This window comes from Akebia trifoliata, chromosome 15 (assembly GCF_017979445.1).
Source record: "Akebia trifoliata isolate Shusen 1 chromosome 15, ASM1797944v1, whole genome shotgun sequence".
Taxonomy (NCBI): Eukaryota; Viridiplantae; Streptophyta; class Magnoliopsida; order Ranunculales; family Lardizabalaceae; genus Akebia; species Akebia trifoliata.
Window position 1 is genome coordinate 10574059 of NC_141389.1, and position 21945 is coordinate 10596003.

General features: G+C 35.0%; 2 protein-coding genes across 3 annotated transcripts; one reads left to right on the plus strand and one right to left on the minus strand.

Annotated features, from left to right (window-relative positions):
• Positions 1-1069: 1069 nt before the first annotated feature.
• Positions 1070-18376, plus strand: LOC147384317 (rhomboid-like protein 20). 2 transcript variants are annotated; one of them, XM_086426906.1, is made up of 8 exons: positions 1070-1427; positions 1520-1620; positions 6401-6541; positions 13943-14009; positions 15356-15426; positions 15671-15772; positions 16497-16622; positions 17805-18376. In XM_086426906.1, the coding sequence occupies exons 1-8, from the start codon at positions 1403-1405 to the stop codon at positions 17976-17978; spliced, it is 807 nt and encodes a 268-aa protein (XP_086283032.1). In that variant the 5' UTR covers positions 1070-1402; the 3' UTR covers positions 17979-18376. The 2 variants fall into 2 exon arrangements, with proteins under 2 accessions (XP_086283032.1, XP_086283031.1); XM_086426905.1 differs by having other exon boundaries at positions 1079-1427; positions 15275-15426.
• A 218-nt stretch (positions 18377-18594) lies between these two features.
• LOC147384318 (uncharacterized) lies at positions 18595-20133 on the minus strand. The gene is made up of 2 exons (XM_086424908.1): positions 19424-20133; positions 18595-19349 (listed from the first exon to the last, which is right to left on the minus strand). Exons 1-2 carry the CDS (start codon positions 20079-20081, stop codon positions 18613-18615), a joined length of 1395 nt encoding a protein of 464 aa, XP_086281034.1. The 5' UTR covers positions 20082-20133; the 3' UTR covers positions 18595-18612.
• Positions 20134-21945: the final 1812 nt, after the last annotated feature.

Below are 21945 nucleotides of genomic sequence, written 5' to 3' on the forward strand. Positions count from 1 at the left end.
ATGTTAGACTCACGAAAATATGTACTCCAATAGATTTATTATGAAAATTTTTGAAACGGCAATCCACTTCAAAATTTTGAACGAACCCTCTCTATTGAATTACACGTGGCATTTTTAAAGAGGTATTTCAAATTTTAATAAAAATGCAGGGATGTGAAATAAATTCAAAATGCCATATATATTGAATCAAGGAGGGCTCCCAACTGTTGCAATTTTAATTGAAAAACTCCCTTGGAGTTCTGACAACTCCAACTATAAGGGAACCTTTCTTTGAAAAAAGTATAAAAACTTTGAAAAATAACTTTCTAAAAAAGATTAATCTTCACTTTTGAATTTAAGTTTTAAATTTTCGAGAGTTCCGTGGCTCTCCATTTTTAACAATTTCAAAATGTATTTTTTTTTTTGAGTGAGATTTATTGGGCAGACCTATTTGTTGTAGTTTTATTACAAAAACTCTCCTACTTTATCAAGTTTGCAACATGCAGAAACATTATTTTATGAATCATGCTATCATGACTAATTTAATAAGATTTCAAATCTTACTAAGAATTAGTGGGCCAGCATGGACAATCAAATTAATAATCTAACGACATAGACTTCTAGATTGTGTGTAAAAACTTAGAGTCCACTGAAAAAATTAAAAGAAAAAAAAATATGTTTGATCTTGATAGTGAATGTTGAAAATGGATTGATATTAAAGTCTCAAATTTAAAATTAAAATTTAATGGTGAAAATTAATTTTTTTTTAAATTTTTAGAATTTTGTCCTTTATAATGTTGTACGGCAGATTATGTTTTTGAATGCCACAAATTAATGTGGTTAGAATTTACTTCAAGATAGGTTAAGTAACAAATTAAATGCAAAAAAATTAAAAATTTATGATGTGGATTCCACTCCAGGATTTGTTAGGTATAGAACTTGATAAAGTGAGGTTTCAAGGTTCCCTTGGGATTATCAGAATTTGAAAGGTATTTTTATAATAAAAATTCAACAATTAGGTTTGTCGGGAAATTTTTATTTTTATTTTTTATAATTATTATTTTAATATGATTTTTTCTATGAAATATAGAAATCTGCGGTGTCGAATTATCCATTTCATAATCCACGTGGACCCAACAACCTTAGCCCTTAGTAAGATTTGAAATCTTACGAAATTTGTCACGCTAGCCTGATTCGTAAGTAAGGCTTGTTAGAGTCATAAACTTGATAAAGTAAGGGAGTCTTTTGTGATAAAATTGTAACAGATTGTGGTAAATGTAAATCTCTCTACAATTTATACTTCTCCCATTTCAACCTGTAGTCTTGGAAAGAAGTCTCTCGCTCTCTCTCGCTGTGTGTGTGTGTGTGTGATTTTTCAAAGGAGGCGAAGGAGGTTGATAATAGCTTCCTTCACCACTTGAAGATGAACGGTGGCCCATCTGGTTTCCGTACGTATTTCCCCATAAACAATTAGAAAAAACCCATTATTGTAGACTTTTTTTCATCAAATTTTATTAATTATTCCATTTTGTACTCACAGACAATGCTCCTGTCACAAGAACATTTGTTATTGCGAGTGCCCTACTCACGATCTTCGTTGGGATTCAAGGCCGTTCTTCCACACTTGGTTTATCCTATCAGGTGCAGTTGATTTCCTTTTCCTTTCTAAAGATTTTTCTGATTTTATCTTTTTTAAAAATGATTTTAGATGCAATATTTATCATATATTACATGAATCTAAAGTGGGATTTTTTCTATATTGATGTGTGGATAACTTTAATGGAGATTGGAACTCTTTGAAGTTTCTTCAAGATGTTGATTGTTTCTGTTTCTTGATGTGTAATTGGAACTTACTTTGTTTTTGGTCAAGTGGGTATTGGTTGAATCAGATAATTTAGCTTTTTTCCTGATTTCCTAGTTGGTTTGTGGATCTATTGAGGTGTATTGTACTTTATTTGTTGGTTGATTTGTTCCTTATGGGATAATTATAATTGGTTTTGTTCCCCCAATTTGAACTCTATCTCGGCCTTTTCAAGGATATGAAATTAGTAACAAACCACTAACTTGCTTGCTTATAAAAAACAAACGAGTCCCAATCCCAAATATGTTGAGGGATCCGAAGGTTAACTGATTTCTGATTGCTCCACAATAGACCAGTTTTGAAGGATTCTTATGATGCACTTGAACGTAACCCACCCATTGCATTAAAAAATTTCTGAAGAACTCATGTTTCATACTGCTAGAGAAGTTACGATGAAGAAACAAGTGATTGGTTTCTTACTCTCCTTGACATTAAACACATATTAGAAACAATTTTGAGCCTATTAATACTGTGACAAATGAATAGGATTTTTCCAAATCAAGGCATAAAATGGTATGGTGCTGCAAAGAAAGACAAAACTTAGAATTAGCTTTGTGGTCTTTTCTCTATCATTTTTTATCAAATAGATTGGGAAGATGCACTACTTTCCAATCATTATTGTTGATTCTATGTTGGAACTAGATATTTTTCTATAAGCCCTCAAAAGACTTCAGAAATTCCCAACTTAACACCAAACCCACAAGAGGAGACCCCTTCATCACTTTACTTGCTGAAATTTCCAAATTTGATTTCCATAAACCTTCACAAAAGATTCCCTGCTTCCTCAACCTCCAAAGCCATCCACCTAATATAGCTTTATTCATTACCTTTAGAAGTATAACTCCTAGACCTCCATAAAATCACCCTTACTATCCTTTTCGATATGGTTAGCAATAGAGGTTGAACAATGAATATGAACATAATATGTTGGGTTTTGTAGTCTCAAAAGAGTATTGACAATCATAGTGAATTTACTTCATTTAAAAAGTACCCTTTCCTTTACGTCTAATTCCTAGACCACTAGTCCTTTCCATAAAATTCCCTTTTTATCCTTTCGACATAGTGAGTAATATAAGTTGGAGTTTGGAACATTCAATTATGGAAAAGAAATAAGTTGGTACTTAGGATTTTTGCAAGCTACTAAGTAAAATTATCCCCCCCCCCCCCCCCCCTCCAAAAAAAATCTACCCTTTCCACAAAAATACAAATCATTTCTCCATTCTCTTTAATATTTAATCTCACATTGCCTTAGATTGACCCCCTTAATAAAATTGCCGCTGTGAGTCTTGTCAATTTTTTTACCAACAAGATAAAGCTGAAGGGAGGAAAGGGTTTCCTTTCCTTAATCCGAACTCCTAAAAGAAGCATTTGGAATTGTGGCTGTAGGGCTCCCTCATTCCCTCTAAGCTTTGCATTCTTTGCCTAGATTGCCATTTTAGATAAACTCCTTATGGTGACATCATTAATGAAGACTTCAAGATAGCTAGCATGTTCTTCATGTGTAAAGTAGTGGTAAATATTGTGGACTAACTCCTTCGTTGTCCTTTTGTGGGGGCTATTGTCCTCTTTATTTTGGATGTTAGGGTGAAGGTTAAAAGCTTCTTAGAGTAGTTCCTGTACTAAAATTTTCTCGAACAAGGTAACTTATTATGGTGTCTCCGCCCTTTCTTTTTATTTGGGAGATCTGGAGAGAGAGGAACGATCAGGTTTTTAACAATGAGGGTCTCTGAGTTTAGTGGTTCTGAAGACATGGTCCTCAATGTTCAGAAAATAGTACATAAATAATTGAAAAAAGAATAGGAGACATACATTAAATTTAAAAAAAAAAAAATGATTAAATAAGCATAAAGCACACTCATAACTTAGAAGCTGGAAACACAAGATCAAGTTGGCTAAATTCTGACAAGTTTCTGCTCATTAGACTTTAAGAGTAACACTGTATTTAAGGGTAATGATAGTGTAGTATAACTGCACAATTTTGTTTAATTACAAAACTAGATTGTACTTATTGGAGTCATATACAGTAATTATTGAAATTTGTATGTATTCCCATTACATATCTTATCTATACCCAATTTATTGAGATTTATACTTCAGTCATAACTATTATTTACATATTATTTTCTAACATAAAATTAAAAACATTTTGTGAGAATAGAAATATTCTAATGGTATTTTTTTGGGCCTTGATGAAATGGAAAATGGATTTTTTTCAGTATATATATAGGGGAGCGTTCGGAGACCCTAAAGAGAGCCAAACATTTTTTCAAAATATGGGTTAGAAGATTCGGATTAGGCTGATTATTTGTGAGATCATCCTCCCAAAAAATCAGCCCATTCCAAAACTTCTAACCCATATTTTGAAAAATGTTTGGCACAATGTTTGGTTCTCTTTGGGGCCTCCGAACGCTTCTCATATATATATAGGGAGCCGTTCGGCATCAGTAAAAAAAACAGACGTTTTACCCTATGAAATGGAGCCGTTCAATCATACGCAATCCAACGGATGAGATGGTTTAAAATAAAAAACGTGCTCGATCTATTTTACGTTTAAGTTAAAAATTATCACACGTTTTACAATGCCGTCCTTTAAGTTTTATATATTTAGTACCACCTCCCTCGCAACTTAAAACCCAAAAGAGTGAATAGAGAGTTCTGTTCTCTCTTCTCCTTCTCTCTAGTTTGGCTCAAAGAACCTTAATGAAAGCTCTCTTCTCTCTTCGTGATTTTTCTATGTGAATCCTAAGTGAAACACTTATTTTTTATATTTTAAACCATCTCATCCGTAGGATTGTGTCTGATCAAACGGCTCCATTGCCATTGTTAGAGTTCTTTGAGCCAAAAAAGAGGAGAAGAGAGAAAATCGAGAGAGAGAGAGAGAGAGAGAGAGAGAGAGAGAAGAGAGCTTACTTGCCGTTGAGCTTCATCTCGTCCATTGGATTGCGTCCGATCGAATGGCTCCATTGCTGTTTTTAGAGTTCTTTAAGCCAAAAAAAAGAAGAAGAAGAAGAGAGAAAATTGAGAGAGAGAGAAGAGAGCTTACCTGCCGTTGAGCTTTCCTTAGGGTTTACAGAGAAAAATCACGCAGAGAGAAGAGAGCTTACCTGCCGTTGAGCTTTCCTTAGGGTTTACAGAGAAAAATCACGCAGAGAGAAGAGAGCTTTTGTTAGGGTTCTTTGAGCCAAACTAGAGATAAGGAGAAGAGAGAACAGAACTTTCTGTTCACTCTTTTGGGTTTTAAGTTGTGAGGGAGGTAGCACTAAATATATAAAACTGAAAAGATGGCTTTGTAAAACATGTGATAATTTTTAACTTAAACGTAAAATATATCTCAATCGTTAGATTGAGCACGTTTTTTTTATTTTAAACCATCTCGTCCGTTGGATTGCTTCTGATCGAACGGCTCCATTTCGTAGGGTAAAACGTCTATTTTTTTGACTGATGCTGAACGGCTCCCATATATATATAGGGGGTGGTTCATGGGACAATAATTGTGACCAAATCTATGGCAATGATTTTTTGTAAATCACTTTTGATGGGATTAGAAGTTTCGGAATGGACTGATTTTTGGTGAGGAGATTATCCTCACAAGTTACAAGTTGAAGAATCGTGGACCGTCAATTTTTTTGTAAACCACTTTTGATGGGGTTAGAAGTTTCGGAAAGAGCTGATTTTTGGTGAGGATGATATCTATGGCGAGGAGATCACCCTCACCAAAACTCAGCCCATTCCGAAATTTCTAACCCATATAAGAAAAAAACCTTTGTCATAGATGTTGTCACAATCATTGTCCTATGAACCGTCCCAATATATATATATATATTGATAATGTTAATATTTAATACCTTGCACAGAATATTTTGTTTTCAAAGATCAATCCACTTCCTCAATTTATTTCATTTGAGACACTATAAGGGAAATCTGGCCTTGTTCATACCTATGGCTGGAGGTTGGAGCATATTTTACAATAATTTGCTACGACTATTTTATTACTTGGTTCCATTGAAGCTCTTGTCGGACAAGGTAATAAAAACCATGCTAATCTTGGCAGTTTTAAATCAAATATGGTGTCCTATCGAAAAAGGAAAAAAGTCAAAGATGGTGGACAATTTTTCACGAGAGATTCGTAAACAATTTGTAGGAATGACATATTCTAATGATGAATTTTTTTTTTCTGGGCCCTTATGAAATGGAATTTTTTTCAGTATTCTTTTAGTTGTGTTGATATTTAATACCATGCACTCAATAATTTTTTCACAAAAATAATCCATGTCCTCAATTTATTTCAACTGATACATCATAGAGTGGAAATCTTGCTTTGTGGATACTGATGGCTGGAGCATGGTACCATAATATGCTATGACTATTTTATTAGTTGGTTGCATTGGAACTCTTGTAGGGCAAGTTACGAAACCCCACGCTAATCTTGGTCATTTTGAAGTCAAATATGGTGAAAAATTTCCATGATAGATTCCTAGATCTTTTTTTTTTTTTTGTTGAAATCTTTAAATTATAATTAGATTGAATGATTCAAACAAATCTTTTTCTTTGTTATGGCAGGATATTTTCAAGAGCCTTAACCTTTGGAGGTTAATTGCATCACTGTTTGCCTTTTCATCTACACCAGAACTGATGTTTGGACTATATTTACTCTACTACTTCAGGGTATTTGAGAGACAAATAGGATCCAATAAATATTCAGTAAGCAATCAAACAATATTAAACTTCTCCCTTTGACTAGTTAAAAGATTAGATTTATGCTTGAACATCTTGTGATGATGAACTCAAAAGTTTATGTTTCCACCCATTTTCATTTTGCTGTATTATTTGTGGTCCTGTAGCTTTGAATGTCTTTTTTTTAATCTATCTTTAATGCTGAATAAATGTATGATTTCATCTTAAATGAAATTAACAAGAATGGAGTAACAAAAGGACGAAGTTAATACATGTTGAGACTATTGCTTGACAAACCATAACACTTGACAAAGTCAAGAAGGGTATCCAAGAATAGGTTAATACTGATTTCATTAGGATCCACTCTAAATAACCCCTTAATATACTTGAAGCCTTTATATTAAATAACCTTTTCACAGATTGCAAAAGTTCTAAAGGACGGCATTCTAGACCAACCGCGTTTTCTTCACTTGCAACGACGAGAATTTTGTTAAAGGGCATCTGTTTAGTGAAAACAATCTGTATGTAGAAAGGTTAGTGGAAACACTTCATTAGGATCTGTGAAAGGTTACTGATTTCATTAGGATCCACTCTAAATAATCCCTTAATATACTAGAAGCCTTTATATTAAATAACCTTTTCACAGATTGCAAAAGTTCTAAAGGACGGCATTCTAATGATTCTGACCAAGGCGGACCTCTAGACCAACCGCCTTTTCTTCACTTGCAACGACGAGAATTTTGTTAAAGGGCATCTGTTTAGTGAAAACAATCTGTATGTAGAAAGGTTAGTGGAAACACTTCCTTTTCCAACATAAAAGAAAAAAAGAAATGGTTCATAGTATCATTGGCAAAATAATGCGGAACGCAAATCAAGCCAACAATCACGGTTTCCAGTGGAACTTTTATAATTATTTATGTTGCCACTTGTTTGAGTCCATAGTTATTTTTTTTATCACTTTTTATTGTGTTGGCATTAGTTTTAGATTAATTGTTTTGAGTTTTGGGTTGTCTTTTGATTATTTTAGGAGTTTGGTTAGAGTCTAAGTACTATTTACATCATTTTTCTTTAGGCCTTATTGTGAGGGGTCAAAACTTGTCATATTAGGTTGTTTCTTGTGTCATTTGAAAGTTTATTCGGTTACCTATCCAATGAGTCTAAGATTTTGCAATTTTGATGAGTTTGAGAAAGTTATGGCCAAATTATTCATATCGGTTTTACACGGTATTGGCTTCTCAAGATCAAAAGCGATAATATTTTTGTCTTGTTAGGATTAGGGTTTTGAGTCTAATATATGAGAGTTTATATATATGACTATTGTAATTGATTTTTAACAGGTTTTGGAATATATTTTTTTTACAGCTCTCTTTTTGAGGTTTCTCCTGTGATTGGATATGGTGTGAGGCCGTCTTGGTGTGATACCAAGAACCCCTTGGTGTGATTCCAAGGTAAATTTATCATCTTTTTCTCTTTAATCCTTTTTTTGACCTCTATCTTCTTCTCAATCAATCTTTTATGATATTTTTTTTTGTGAAAGATTAATCCATCCAAACCCTTCTTAGTCCACAATAAATCTCCCAAACTTATCCTAGTTCATCTAAAACCTATTGAAACTCTTCCAAATCTAAGATTTGAAATCTATACCCCAATCTACAACCTTCAAACCTTCGCTCTAGCGAACCTAACCCTATTTTATATCCCTAAACCTAATTACAACAACTTACTGCAAAGTATCGTAATTGCGAAACTTTGTATTTACATATCCAATTGGCCCTAGTGAAACCTTTATAATGCCCAATAAAAACTTTTTCAGTCCAAAACCTTTTCTTGAAACCCTTTTCTATAATGTTTTTTTTTCTTTTTCACTACCTAATTAGCCTTTCCACTACCATGTCCAAAGTAGAGCAACATTAGAATTGTTAAACCTAGTTTGTCCTACATCACAAATATTAGAGCACAACTAGAGTATTTTCTGATATTACGAATGCATTTTATAATAATGGTGAGTCTTTAGTTGCTGGATCCTTCTTAGCTACTACTCCCGGTTCCTCACCTGCTTTGGAATCTCGCATCTGGTTTGTTTCCTAAAATAGTTGAATTAAATTTTGTTTTCAACTGCAGGTTTCTCTGCTCACAGTTTGTTCAATCAAGCACAATTCTCCAAGTGCCTGAGGCTCTACTAAAGGCTCAATAAAAGAGTGTTTGATGACATAGATAAAAAAAGAGGGAATATGTGTTTGATGAATACACAAGAATCTTGTATCATTTTAGGGGCATCATTTTTAATGGATGACTTAAGGCAAGTTTAGGGCGTGGCTAAACAACAAGTGATCTTGTCCCAAGTGGTAGTCTACTTAGAATAAACTTATGGCCATTACTAAAGTCACCTATGAGGCATTTAAAGCCTTTGGTTGTAAATAGGATGATATACTATATAATGTATTGGACTGTATTGATTTATGCTATGCATATCACTAAGATATTCACTAAATGAGAAGGTATAAAAAAAAGGGCACGATATCATTTCGACACTCCTTAATACAGAAACATATATCCCATGTTAATGCATTTCAATAGAAATTGAGTTTACCAGCAAGAAATTATGTTTCACCTTCGGTACTAGAATGATATTTGGAGCAACAATCTTATTCAACAAGGGGTGGAAAGCTTTTCTATAAATTGAATATTATTAAAACAAAAAGGGCTGAGATGAGCAATCCAAAAACAAAAGGAAAATACAACAAACAAAATCAGAAAAATGATATATCAAGGAAAAAGAGACCGACATTAATTAGGATATCTAATATTACGTGTAAAATCCCATCTCGAAAGGAAACATTCAAAGACAACTCCTTGAAAAATTTTCTCCAAAAGTGAAAGAGAAGCCCATAATAAAAAATGATTGTCTTCTGAACTATGTTGACACTTTTGAAATACCGGACCATTCCTCTCCCTCTAGATGCCCCAATACATGACGAAGGGGTTTATGACCCGCATGATCCTTTTCGAAGACACAAAGGAGAAACCTAAATGATGTCATCCATAAAATAAAACATAAATGGAATTTGAAAAACATGAGATGTTTAGAAGAGACAGGAAATGAGCCCGAATTTCATAGGAAATCAAAGAGTAAAGAAGATGATTTACTGATTCCCCATTACTCTTGCATAAAGAAAGTATAATTCTCCCAAATAAGAAGTTGGAAGTGCATATTCATTTCCAAGTAGGACCAAGGTATTCAATTTGGATTTTAGTGTCAATTTTGATTGGTCTGGAAATGAAAATATTTTTATCAATGTGGAAAATACGATTTTCATGATGAAAATGTTGTGAAAAGGATGTAAATATTGAATAAACTTCCTTTGTCTCCTTTCTTTTTCATCATTGTGATCGAAGCTTTGGGTCGGATGGTCATTAAAGCAATGGATAATAGGGATATATTGGGGTTTAGGGTGTCGGAAGATAGTTCGATGGTACCGTTTCTTCAATTTGTAGATGATTCTGTGTTTTTGTTGGATGCTCCCATTCAACAAATTCGGGCGTTGAGTGATATTTTGGTGTGTTTTGAGGCTTTTTATGGAATTCCGTTGATTCTAGAAAAAACAATATTTTTGCTGTCGGAGATGTAGAGGACCTAGACTATCTCGAAGCTAATTTGGGGTGTGAGGCGGGGGCTTTCCCTTCGTTTTACTGGGGTTTACCCTTGGGGGTTTCTTACAATTGCAAATCTTTGTGGGAACTAGTCTTGGAAAAAATGGGCAGGAGGTTTTCTTCGTGGAAAGCTCGTTACTTGTCGAAAGGGTGTAAGCTTACTTTGATCAAGAGCACTTTATCTAGTATCCCATTATATTTTTTCTTTTTAATATGCTTGCTAGTGGGGAGCTCAAGTTAAACAAATTGGTCAGGGATTTCTTGTGGCATGATACGACGGGCTAGAAGAAGTTTCATTTGGTTAGTTGGAGTGGTATATGTCGGCCCAAGAAGCATGGGGGTCTAGGGATTAAAAACCTGAAATTTATGAATAAGCCGCTTCTTGGGAAATGGTTATGGAGGTTTGAGCAAGAGAAGAATAGTCTTTGGAGAAAGGTGATTGCGGCAAAGTTTGGTGAGAAATCTTTTGGCTGGGAGTGTGGTAGGGTGTCTATAGCTTATGGCTCTGGAGTCTGGAAAGGGGTACAAAAGGTCCTTCCTTCATTCCAAGGTAACATTTCCTTCAAGGTAGGGGATGACTCCTCAGTTCGTTTTTGGGAGGATGTGTGGTGTGGTCCAAATAGTTTTAAAGTTCAGTTTCCAAGTTTGTTCTCTATCTCTTTGAAGAAAGAGAGGCACGTGGTTGATTTTTTGGACCGCTCCGTGGATGGTTCATGTTGGGACTTGGGTTTTAGAAGATTGCTTAATGATTGGGAGATTGAGGATTTCCTTAGTCTTCTGAGAGACCTTGGTGAGTTGCGTGGTAGATTTGTGGTGGGGAGGATGTTAGTGTTTGGAGACTAGAAAATAAAAACGTGTTCTTGGTTAAATCTTTCTACTCTATGTTACTAAATCTGATTGGAACCTTTCCGTATAGAGAGGTTTGGAGACTTTATATTCCGTCTAGGATAGCTTTCTTTGTCTGGGTGGGAGTTCAAGGCAAGTTACTAACCGTGGACAATCTTATGAAAAGGGGGATCATCTCGGTAAACTTTTGCAGCTTATGTAAGTCGGATGGGGAATCGGTGAATCATATCTTTCTCCACTGCAAGTATGCTCATAGGGTTTGGTCCCACTTCTTTTTTCTAATCGGTGCGATGTGGTGCATGCCCAAGTTCCCTTGGGGTGTTTTTCAAGGCTAGTCTCATTGGGATTTAGGCTTTCAAGTCTTCAAGAGGAAGCTACGGTTCCTTCTTCCTTTTGCCATTTGTTGGAGCTTGTGGCGTGAAAGAAATAATAGAGTTTTCGAGAATAAGAGTGCAGTCCACAACATGAATATTGAAATCCTGGGCCTCTTCTTTCATTGGAGCTTGGTGTACGTTGAAGTGAGAAGGGTTCATTTCTTCTTGGGGAGGTGGGACTGGGTTTGTAATTGTATAGGTAGCCGATAGCCTTGTGGAGGTGTTGGTTTTGCTGTTTTTTTTTTTTTTTTTTTAAATTTAATTGCCTTTGGTTCTCTTTGTTTACCTTTGGGGTTTTAGGTCTCCTTGACCTCCCTCGTTAATAAAAGCATTTTTATTGATAAAATAAAAATAAAAATAAACAACCACATGGAGTATGGAAATGAAGATCAACAACGTTCTACTACATATACACACAAGTATTTAAGAGCCCAACTATGAAAAACAACGATATTCTAGATGAAAATGAGAATTATAATGTAACGCTAATAACCCACATCTTAATATGTAAAATACTTACTTAATGATGACGATATTTAGTGCTACATTCACACATCATTATATTTTTATTTTCTAAATATGTATGAATAATTTACTAAATATATTCAACTAACTAAACTAGGGATGATTGTGTGTGTTTATACGAACGTTGTAACATTCTTGGAATAAGTCAAAATAAGTTAATATAGATTATCAAAATTCATTTATACTAATGGATAAATATTTTATACAATTTTTTATTAGTCATTATTATTATTGTTGTTGTATGATTATGATTATGATTATGATTATGATTACGATTATGTTGTTGTATGATTATCATTATGATCATGATCATGTTGTTGTTGAATGATTATGATTATTGTGTAGAGATTTTCGGGCTTCCACTCTTCAAGATGTGATCCATCTCTTGAGGATGAGCTTGGTCTTGATCTAACAGTCTCTTCCTTCTGTCTATGATGATCTAGTTCTCCTTTGTTCCTTTGCAGCTCCTAGGTCGGTAGAAGGATAGAATGTGAGAAGGATGAGGCCACGGTGTGGTGCTTGCCAAAAGTCCTATAAAGATTAAATTAGGATTTGAGGAAATAAGTAATGAAAGATTGGGGAAGATGATGAATAACATATTTGTAGATAGTAAAGTTGAGTGTGTATCCTTAGTCTGAAATTTCTCAAAACTCTTTAGGTCTTTGAGAGGGTCTTTTATAATTGAAACAAAAAGACATGTATCACCACATAATTGATCTGGTATAGTACCAGGTAGGATATGAGCTGACTGGGGGCTGCTGACTTTACTCTTGAGTTTCGTGCCCTCTCCTCATTAATGTTAATATTCGAGTTGGATTAGTAGTGTTTCAGTGCATTAAATACTGAGTTGGTATAATTCATTGTTTGGGGGGTGGGTGAGTCAGGGAATGTCACCTCCAGCTTTGAATTGATACGCATTTGGAGATATCTTAATTAATGCCATGGATTTGATACCTAGAGTGTATAGTTCACAATAAATTCTCTGTCTTATTATGCTGGGTCTCTCATACAAAGTTGTTTATCATACCTAGGTGAGGGTTTACTGACCTTTACTCTCTGTCGTTACTGTCCTTGTGCTAACTGTTCTCATTCAACGGTTTTTCGCTATGCTTGTACTTCCTTAGGTTCTCGGTTCATACTATCATGAATAAGCCTCAGACTTTACTGAGTAGAGGTTCGAAGTAGACAAGAAGATTTTAGGATCCTTTTCTTTACTTCGGTGGTCGGTAAATATAAAACCCGTTTTTCTTTGTCCTGATTTTGCAAACTTCTTGAAGATCGGTCTTGGATCTTTCTTGTCAGATCTATCACTATTATGATTATGATTATGATGATGTTGAAGATGATGATGATGATGATGATGATGATCATGATGATGATGATTATGTGTAATCTATAAGTCCTTCCTACATGCAATTTATAACTTTCATTTTATATATACATTTCTTTATTTAGAATATTGTTTTTGAAAAGGAATATTTTTGTCGAAGTTTGCTTTGACTGAAATATTTCCACTGAAACCTTGCCTTTTATACCTAAAATTTGATGATTTCGGTTGAAATTTCAGTATTAACTGAAATATTTCACATAATGAATTGGTGATTTTCGTCAAAATAAATACAAAAGGAAACTGTTGGTTAAATTGAATAATTTATTTTGCGATTTATCAAAATTTAATACTGTGGCTAGGACCATATGCCCTTACCAACAATCTTATGGATAGACGAGGGATTTTTGTTGTGCCAATACTTGAATTTTGCAGCTCAAGGTGCTTGTTATATTTCTTCCACCACTTTAGACTTTTTTTGTTGGTACCTTCAAGGACCACCTCTTAATTGTGTTATCTTACTATAATTAGTTAATAACAGAAAATTTTCATTACTAACATTTATCTATTGAGGGGGAAAAAAAATAAAAATCCATGTCTCCATGATGTTTTGATGATTTGAAACCGTACTTATTCTTATAATGTTTGGCCGTACTAGTCCTTGCCATGGTTCTTAACTTTACACCCCTCTTTTTGATTGTTCAGGTCTTTATCTTGTTCTCTATGATCATTTCATCATTGTTAGAGGTCCTTGCTTTGGCTCTCCTTAAAGGTATACATTTTTCTATTATAATTTCAAGTGATGCCCTTATAATTTCTTCTGGATGCACTTACTTTAATCTGCTTAACACTACTTAAAGACATTCTCTCTCTCTCTCTCTGTTGATAAGTTCCTGTCTCTTTGATACTATACAGTTTTTTGGTTGTAAAAAGTGTTAAAATCCTTAATGTGGACCCGGAATCAATTGGCAAATGGTTTTCTATACCTTTTTTTTTTTTTTTTTTTTTTTCTGATGGTATAGGGTTAGTGGCTAGCAAATGAAGTTTTGGGGATTGATCTACTTGAAGACCAAGAGGGTTTCTTTATTAGTAAATTGGGACCAGTCAGAAATAGATTTGTGGGTGGCTTGGGATCAGATTTTGTAATTTCAGTCAACCATTGTTGTATGACTCCATTTATTTGGGACTAAGTTGGTTGTTTATAGCATCAATAAAGGATTCAAGGTCTCTAGTTGATTACCCTTCATGCCCTTTGGTGCATGTGAAGGGTAGCCTAACTGAGGCAATGATCTAAGCTTTGGAATTTAATTATAATATATGATATGGATATTAATTTAAAACCAGTAATCAAGGCCCCCATGCATTGTCTATGTTCCGTAGATTTTATTTAGAACAGACTGTTAACTACTTGAAGGATGAAGGTTAACATCTAAAAATTTAGAAAACACAGAGGCTTCTATACAGGAAAGCCACTGATAAGGGGAACGCGTGTAGGAAATTTATTTGTAGGTGGTAAACTATGTCTTCTTTTAGGAAGTTGCACAACATTTCATGAAATAAATAGTAATTTCCCCATAAACACATATAAAAAGGAAGAAAGTAACAGTTGAATATCTTGTATCGTCCAATGGAAATGGAAATATTTCAAAATAATTGTAAGAATATGTGAAAATTTGATTCCATGACTAGCTTTTCATCAAAATCTACAAGATTTACATGACTACGTTTTCTTTTCTCTCGTAGTTGCATGTCTAATGATTTATTTTGCTATGGTTTCTTTGTTCTGTTTTTTTTTCCCAATAACTTAAGTGTGAAGGGGGCTTTTGATCCCCAGGTCTGTGGTATTACCATACCGACTTTACCACCTCAACAAGGTGGCACCTTCAATAAATTCTTGGTAGCTCTTGCTTATTATTATTATTTTCTGAATCAAAATAATTTATTTATAAATTCCTAGTTTGTGTAATTTGCATCCCTACATATTTTGAAGGTTTTCGGTGGCTATGATGGTAATCAAGATTCATTTTGTTTATGCAGATCCCACCTTAAATGTACTAGCATCTGGACCTTATGGTCTTATATTTTCTTCATTTGTACCTTTCTACTTTGACATTCCAGTTTCAACAAGGTTTCGCATATTTGGCATTCGCTTCTCTGATAAGTCCTTCATATATATAGCCGGTCTTCAGGTAACTTCTAATTCTAGAACTAGTTCATGATTTCTCTTGTGTTTTTTCGTAGATTCTATTTTTTTGTTTTTTTTGTTTTTGGTGACAGTATAATTAAAAGAGAAAAGTCAAATTATGTAAAATATATAAACCAAGGAGGTCAAAGAGACCTGCACAGGAAGAACAAAAGTGAAAATTTGAAAGATCAGGCATTAACAGAATAATTTGTTTATTTGATAATCTAACTCGTGTTTCTATCTTGCAGCTTCTTCTATCATCCTGGAAAAGATCAATCCTTCCAGGCATTTGTGGTGGTCTCGCTGGTTCACTATATCGCATGAATGTTTTTGGCATCCGAAGGATGAAGGTTACTTCCTGATTCTTCTTTCCTTTTTGAGCATGCATGTTTCAAGTTAGCATCACAACTTTGTAATCTTTTTTCCCCATGGAGTATTTTTCATGAAAAAAAGATCCATGAGCTATTGTATGATGAATTATGGTGGGAACATTTCAAGGGAATGTTACAGTTATCCTCTTTTGGATCCTAATTAACCAATTGGTAAGATTGGCCTTACTAAAAACGTGATCCAATGCTACAGGGTTGTAGAGGACAAAATTCTAAGAACTCTGGTATATATATATTTTTTTAAAAAGTTATTTTTCACCGTTGAATTTTAATATTAAATTTGGGAGTTTAGTGGAAGTTTGTGTCTGTCCATTTATTGGATGTGAAACCCAATGTTTTGCCATGGGCATGGCCCATGATGAAAATATTCAAAATCAAATGGTTAATCAATCATGTTAGTTTTTAGTGCGTAGGCCCACCAAGTGGACCCATAAGGAGTGTGCAATATAGCATTTTCAATGTGGTGTCATTAAAATGATTATTCTATGAAACCAGTGTAAACTAAAGCTCAAGTATGATTAGTTGTTATTTGCTCGGTTCAAAGTGTGGTTGATGTGTTGATAAGTTGTTTTCACGCAGAATAGTTCTCTAACATTCTTTTACAACTAGATGTGTACTTTACAATTTGCTAGATCAAAGTATTATTTTCCTTGACAATTTGTGATTGTGCATATAATAACTGCAGTTCCCAGAGTTTGTCACCTCACTCTTTTCGCGGCTGCATTGGCCTTCTGCGGGAGGTTCATCATCTACGGCATCGAGTGGGAATATTATAGGCAATGCACCTTCTTACAGGAGTCGTGAAGTGGAGGCAAGTGTTGTAAATAAATGTTTATATTTTGCACAACTAATTACAGTCTCAGATCATGTATATCTCACGACATGTGCACAACTTAATTTTATCGTGAGAACTGCTTTATCATATAGACTGGCCCTGCCTTATTTTAATCCATGCCCGTATGTTTTTTTTTTTGACAAATAAATAAAATTTTATTAAAAGAAAAGAGCAAGCCAGTTGAGATTACCAAACAAGATACAACCTAAAACATCAATGACTACGAACCATCAATACAACAAATCCAATCTCACCTTCCTTCAATGCCTCAAAGAAAACTCCCTTGAATACCTTACACCAATAGAGTAAAAAGCCTAAAATGGAGATGATAATGTCTTGCTCAAGAAGATATTTTCCTTAGAAAACTTAATTATTTCTCTCTCTAAATCCCCCAACAAACACCAAAGGGGATTAAGACTCCAGAGTAACCTCTTAGAATTCGAAAAAGCGAAGCCAATCAACAGCCAGGACTTGATCAGTGCTCTTACCTGATAGGGGAAAGTAACCGCACACCCTGTACGACCGCATGAAGTATGCCCCAATCTAAGATGCCACTTTGCAATGAAAATAACATGATTGATCGCCTCCTCTTCACATGTGCACATCGTGCTGAAGTTTTCTCCATAGAAACCTCTACGAATAAGTTGATCTAACATTAGGATCGTCCCGAGCGCCACAAACTGAATAAAAACAAGAATTTTTATGGGACCTTTGCCTGTATGGTTTCCAACCATCTTTTAGTATTCCTTGAAATTTTGAAAATGCAATGTATGAAGAATCTTAACGCTGAGACTTTAAAATTTTATAGTTTTTCAAGTACACTATGCAAGTATCAAGTTTAGACCGAAGATTCTAAAAATACAGACTTATGAAATTCACTCAATAAAATTCTACACTTATTTAAAAAATAAAAATAAAAAATAAGAATTACTAACTCACTGAAGTGCCAACTTCAGCTAAGTGGTAAGACGCGTGGAGTGTTGAGCCCACGTCCTAGGTTCAAACCCTCTTGAACCCAACTTCAGTTGCTAACCACTAACCCAACACCTATCAAAAAAAAAAAAAAAAAAACAAAGAGGAATTACTAACCCATGTACTAATGCTTTCTATCCTTGTTTTCAAACATGCAATAACTTAATTTCCTTGCTTTGAGTTCAGGCAAATTATCCTTCTACTGCTCCTCTTGCTTCTACTATAGAACCACATGCGGACTCCATTGCTACACTTGTGTCGATGGGCTTTGACAGAAATTCTGCAAGGCAAGCACTCATGCAGGCCAGAAACGACATTAACGTGGCTACAAACATACTCCTTGCAGCACAGTCCTACTAAATCGAACCCCTTACAGATTTTGTAGAAAAAAAGAAAAAAGAGGGGAGGGCTTGTCTGAAATTTAAAGGCAACCGATTTTATGGGGATATCTGTCCCACAAAGACCCAGACGGATCTGTTCTCAGGAACCTATCATGGAGCTCATGGTACCTTTACTGTTTCTGGTTTCTTTCAAGATTATTATCACATAGACTAATGAAATTCTTAGATGAGTCTACAATTGCTTCCCTGTACTCAACTTGCTCATCTCCAAGTGAAGAGAGCCTTGAATAGTTGCATCATCACACATAGAGGCTGTTCAGAGGTGTGATTTTGGAATTTGGATAGGTCATGTTTGTAATCTTAGAGTTAAATTTCGATATATTTATTTAAAATATATTGAAATATTTCAATTTTCTAGAGACTTGGCAGAAAGTTTAATACTCAATTTTCTTTTGTATGTATTTCGATAAAGATCATTATTCATTTAGTAGAATATGTAGATGAACTGAACATTAAATTTTTTTTAATTTAACTGTTTATACAAAGAGAGCAATGAGTTCAATGTGAATTTCAAAAAAAAAAAAAAAAAAAAACAAACCATTACTACCATACAGATTGTACAACATAAATACAACCTTCTAGAAACAATACATTCAGCTCAAGTTCCTCAGACCTCTAGGACCAAAACCCAAGCAAACAAGAAAACATGGTGCCTTATAAGGAATTAAAGTTTTCTTCCTCATCTCCTCATTCATTTCTTTCTTTTGATGATAATGAGTTTCATGCATAGATTTGAAACTTAAGTTCCTCAAAACATGATCCTTTCTTACAGCTTCAGTGTGAGATCTTAGCTTATCCTTAGAGTCTGCTCTCCCCTCAGATGCACTTCTGAACAAAAACTCCTTTAGACTCAGTCTTCCACTGCACCCCTTTTGAGTGGGCCCATCACTATTTGAATCACAATTGCTAAGGGACTTACTCCTTTTAACTGTGGGCCCAGGTAATGTTGTGAGTGTTGGCTTGATTGGCCTTCCACTGTTTGATCTCATCTGTCGGATTGGCCTTGCAGCTACTGATCCTTTGTGATCGGCTAGCCCTGCATTCCTATTAGGTTGTTGAGGATGTTGAGGACCCACCTCTATGTTATGGTCTCCCTTGCCACACTTGCTAAGGGACTGACTTCTTTGGACTGTGGGCCCAGGAAGTGTTGCGAGTGTTGGCTTGATTGTTCTTCCACTGTTCGATCTCTTCCGTCGGATTGGCTTTGCAGTAACCGATCCTTCGGGCTCAGCCAGCCCTGCACTCCTACTAGGTTGTTGAGGATGCTGAGAACCCACCTCTTTGTTAAGGTGTCCATTAGCACACTTGCTAAGGGACTCACTTCTTTGAACTGTGGGCCCAGGAAGTGTTGTGAGTGTTGGCTTGATTGGTCTTCCACTGTTCGATCTCATCCATTGGATTGGCCTTGCAGTGACTGATTCTTCGGGCTCGGCCGGCCTTGCACTCCTACTAGGTTCTTGAGGCTGTGAGGACTCACTTCTTTGTTATAGTGTTGCACTTCTGTTGAGTCATTAGAGTTTGACCATTGGGGAGTGTTGGTTCTCAATGGTGAGAGAGACCGAGCCCGCCTATGGTGGGTCTCTATATCCCTCCCCCTTGGCCTAACATCCTTCCTAACGTTCTCGAGAGCAACCATGAATGGATCAAGATCGTCGAAGTCATTGTTCTTGAAGCTCCAATGCCGAAATGGTCCTTTTAGTACCGAACTTGGGGATGTAGGAGAAGAAGAGATCAAGTTTTGTTTATTTAACCTCCCATCAACACTAACACATTGAAGGCGGGGTGGCAATTTCAATGGGCGGACTTGACCGTTACAAAAGAGTTCATCTGCAAAGGACATTAGAGGAAGAATTTGTCCATGTTGAGGCCATTTTTGTTCTTGCTTCTCAAACTTAGGAGTAGTTTCGAATTCGAAATCAGTATCAGAGCTGTTTCGTGAACTCGTTCTCGGTTCTTCTTGCTTCGATTCCAAAACCAATGGAACATTAGTTAGTCCAATAGCTGGGCTATTGAAACTAAGCCTAGTAGGACTAGAAGAGGCGTTGGTTGTAACTAATTCCATTGATAGAGATATTGAACTTGCAAAGAGAGATTGATGAGAACAATGGGTTGAACAAGAGTGAACCAACTTTTGATCCAAAACCAAGGAGAAAGCCTCCTTTATATATGTTTTTGGTGGGGCACCTTTTGCTTCTAAACTAATCTTCAAAGCCTAATTAATAAATTCTCTCTTAAAAAGAGTATCATTCCGTTTTGTCTTGTCGTCACGATCAATGATCGAAACTCTGCCAAATCAGCATTAACATGATATCGACATTTCACATGTTCTTTTATTAATTATTAAGAGTATTATCGTATGGACTACGCCCAAATTTGGGCAAAAGAAAAAAAAAATTGGATTAAAATTATATTTTCTACCAAACAAACCTTGGAATTTTGCTAATAAACTATAGACAAGACCAAAGTGTTTGCCTCTGTTGGAGTTGGACTTTTGACTCCACTATTGAAAATAAAGCAAATACCATATAAAAGCACACACGTGTAGATGGATACTTGGGTTTGTAGTGTTTTGCAGTTTCATCTCATTTAGTGTTCTAAGGAAACTAAATTGATAATAAAAGGGTTTGTAGTGTTTTGGAGTATCATCTCATGTAGTGTTCTAAGGAAATTAAACTGCTAATAAGATATTAGCCACACACTTTCCGGACTAACTTAGTAAGTGAAAAAAGGCCTTACTAACGTTCATCCACTGCAAAAACAAACTTTGAGATTTGTTATAAATCTTCGAGGTTTGTTTTAATGGTGGATGACTCTCAGTAAGGCCTTTTTTCCTTACTAAGCTAGTCAGGCTAGTTCTACTCAATATTAAACAATGTTTTCTGCTGCAACTAACCCAAAATTGTTGATGAGGTGTTGAAGGAACAACAGGCCCCACATCTGATTAGGGAGAGAGATTTACGATGAATGGTAATGATCCTTTATATGATTGATCATGTGATATGTATTTCTATAAGATATAAAATCTTTTGATACATCTTCCTATAGATTCATAGAGATTAACTAAGCAACAGATGCCAAAAAATAGAGAGCTTCTATTACCACAGCAAATTTACTTATAGCACACCAATCTATATGTAGAGAATGATTTTATTGAGAGATTCTATTGCCACACCAACTTTTGTTAACAGCACCCCAATTCATATGTAAATCACGAAAAAAATTAACATACATCTTGGGGTACTGTTAGTAAAAGTTGGCATGGCAATAGAAGTTCTCAAATTATTTCATAAGGATTGGTGTGTTGTAAGTAAATGTTGGTGTGTCAATAGAATCTCTCAAAAAATAAGCAGCCCAAAATGTTGAAATTAAAAAAAGAAGTATGCGTTTCTTTTATTTTAGAGAGCTTCTATTGCCACACCAACTTTTGCTAATGCCATGCCAAGATGCGCACTAATTCTATGGTGATTTACATATAAATTGGGGTGGCATTAGCAAAAGTTGGTGTGGTGATAGAATCACTCTTATTTTATTCAAGGAACTCTGACACAGACAAAATTGCCTCTAACAATGTTGCGTAAATTTTCTCCATTATTGCATTAAGTTTTACCAAGTTAAGTGAACCTCATTTGAGTCTAAATGGAGGGATTGGAGTTCCCCAACCAGGTACCATCAGTCTTGTAAATTCTCACTTTATAACACAGAAGTCCATCTTCTTCATCTCCACCTCAAATTGTGAGTTCTACTGAGTTAAATTGGGAGGAACATAGAATATAATTTATATTACAATTTATTAAGATGTATTGAGAAGCATAGAATCGTATAGTTAGGTTGTATTTTATTAAAGTGTATTGAGATGCACCGGATGGATCATGTCGATATAGTTAGGGTAGTTAATATAATCACCTGAATCCACTTCTTTATCTATT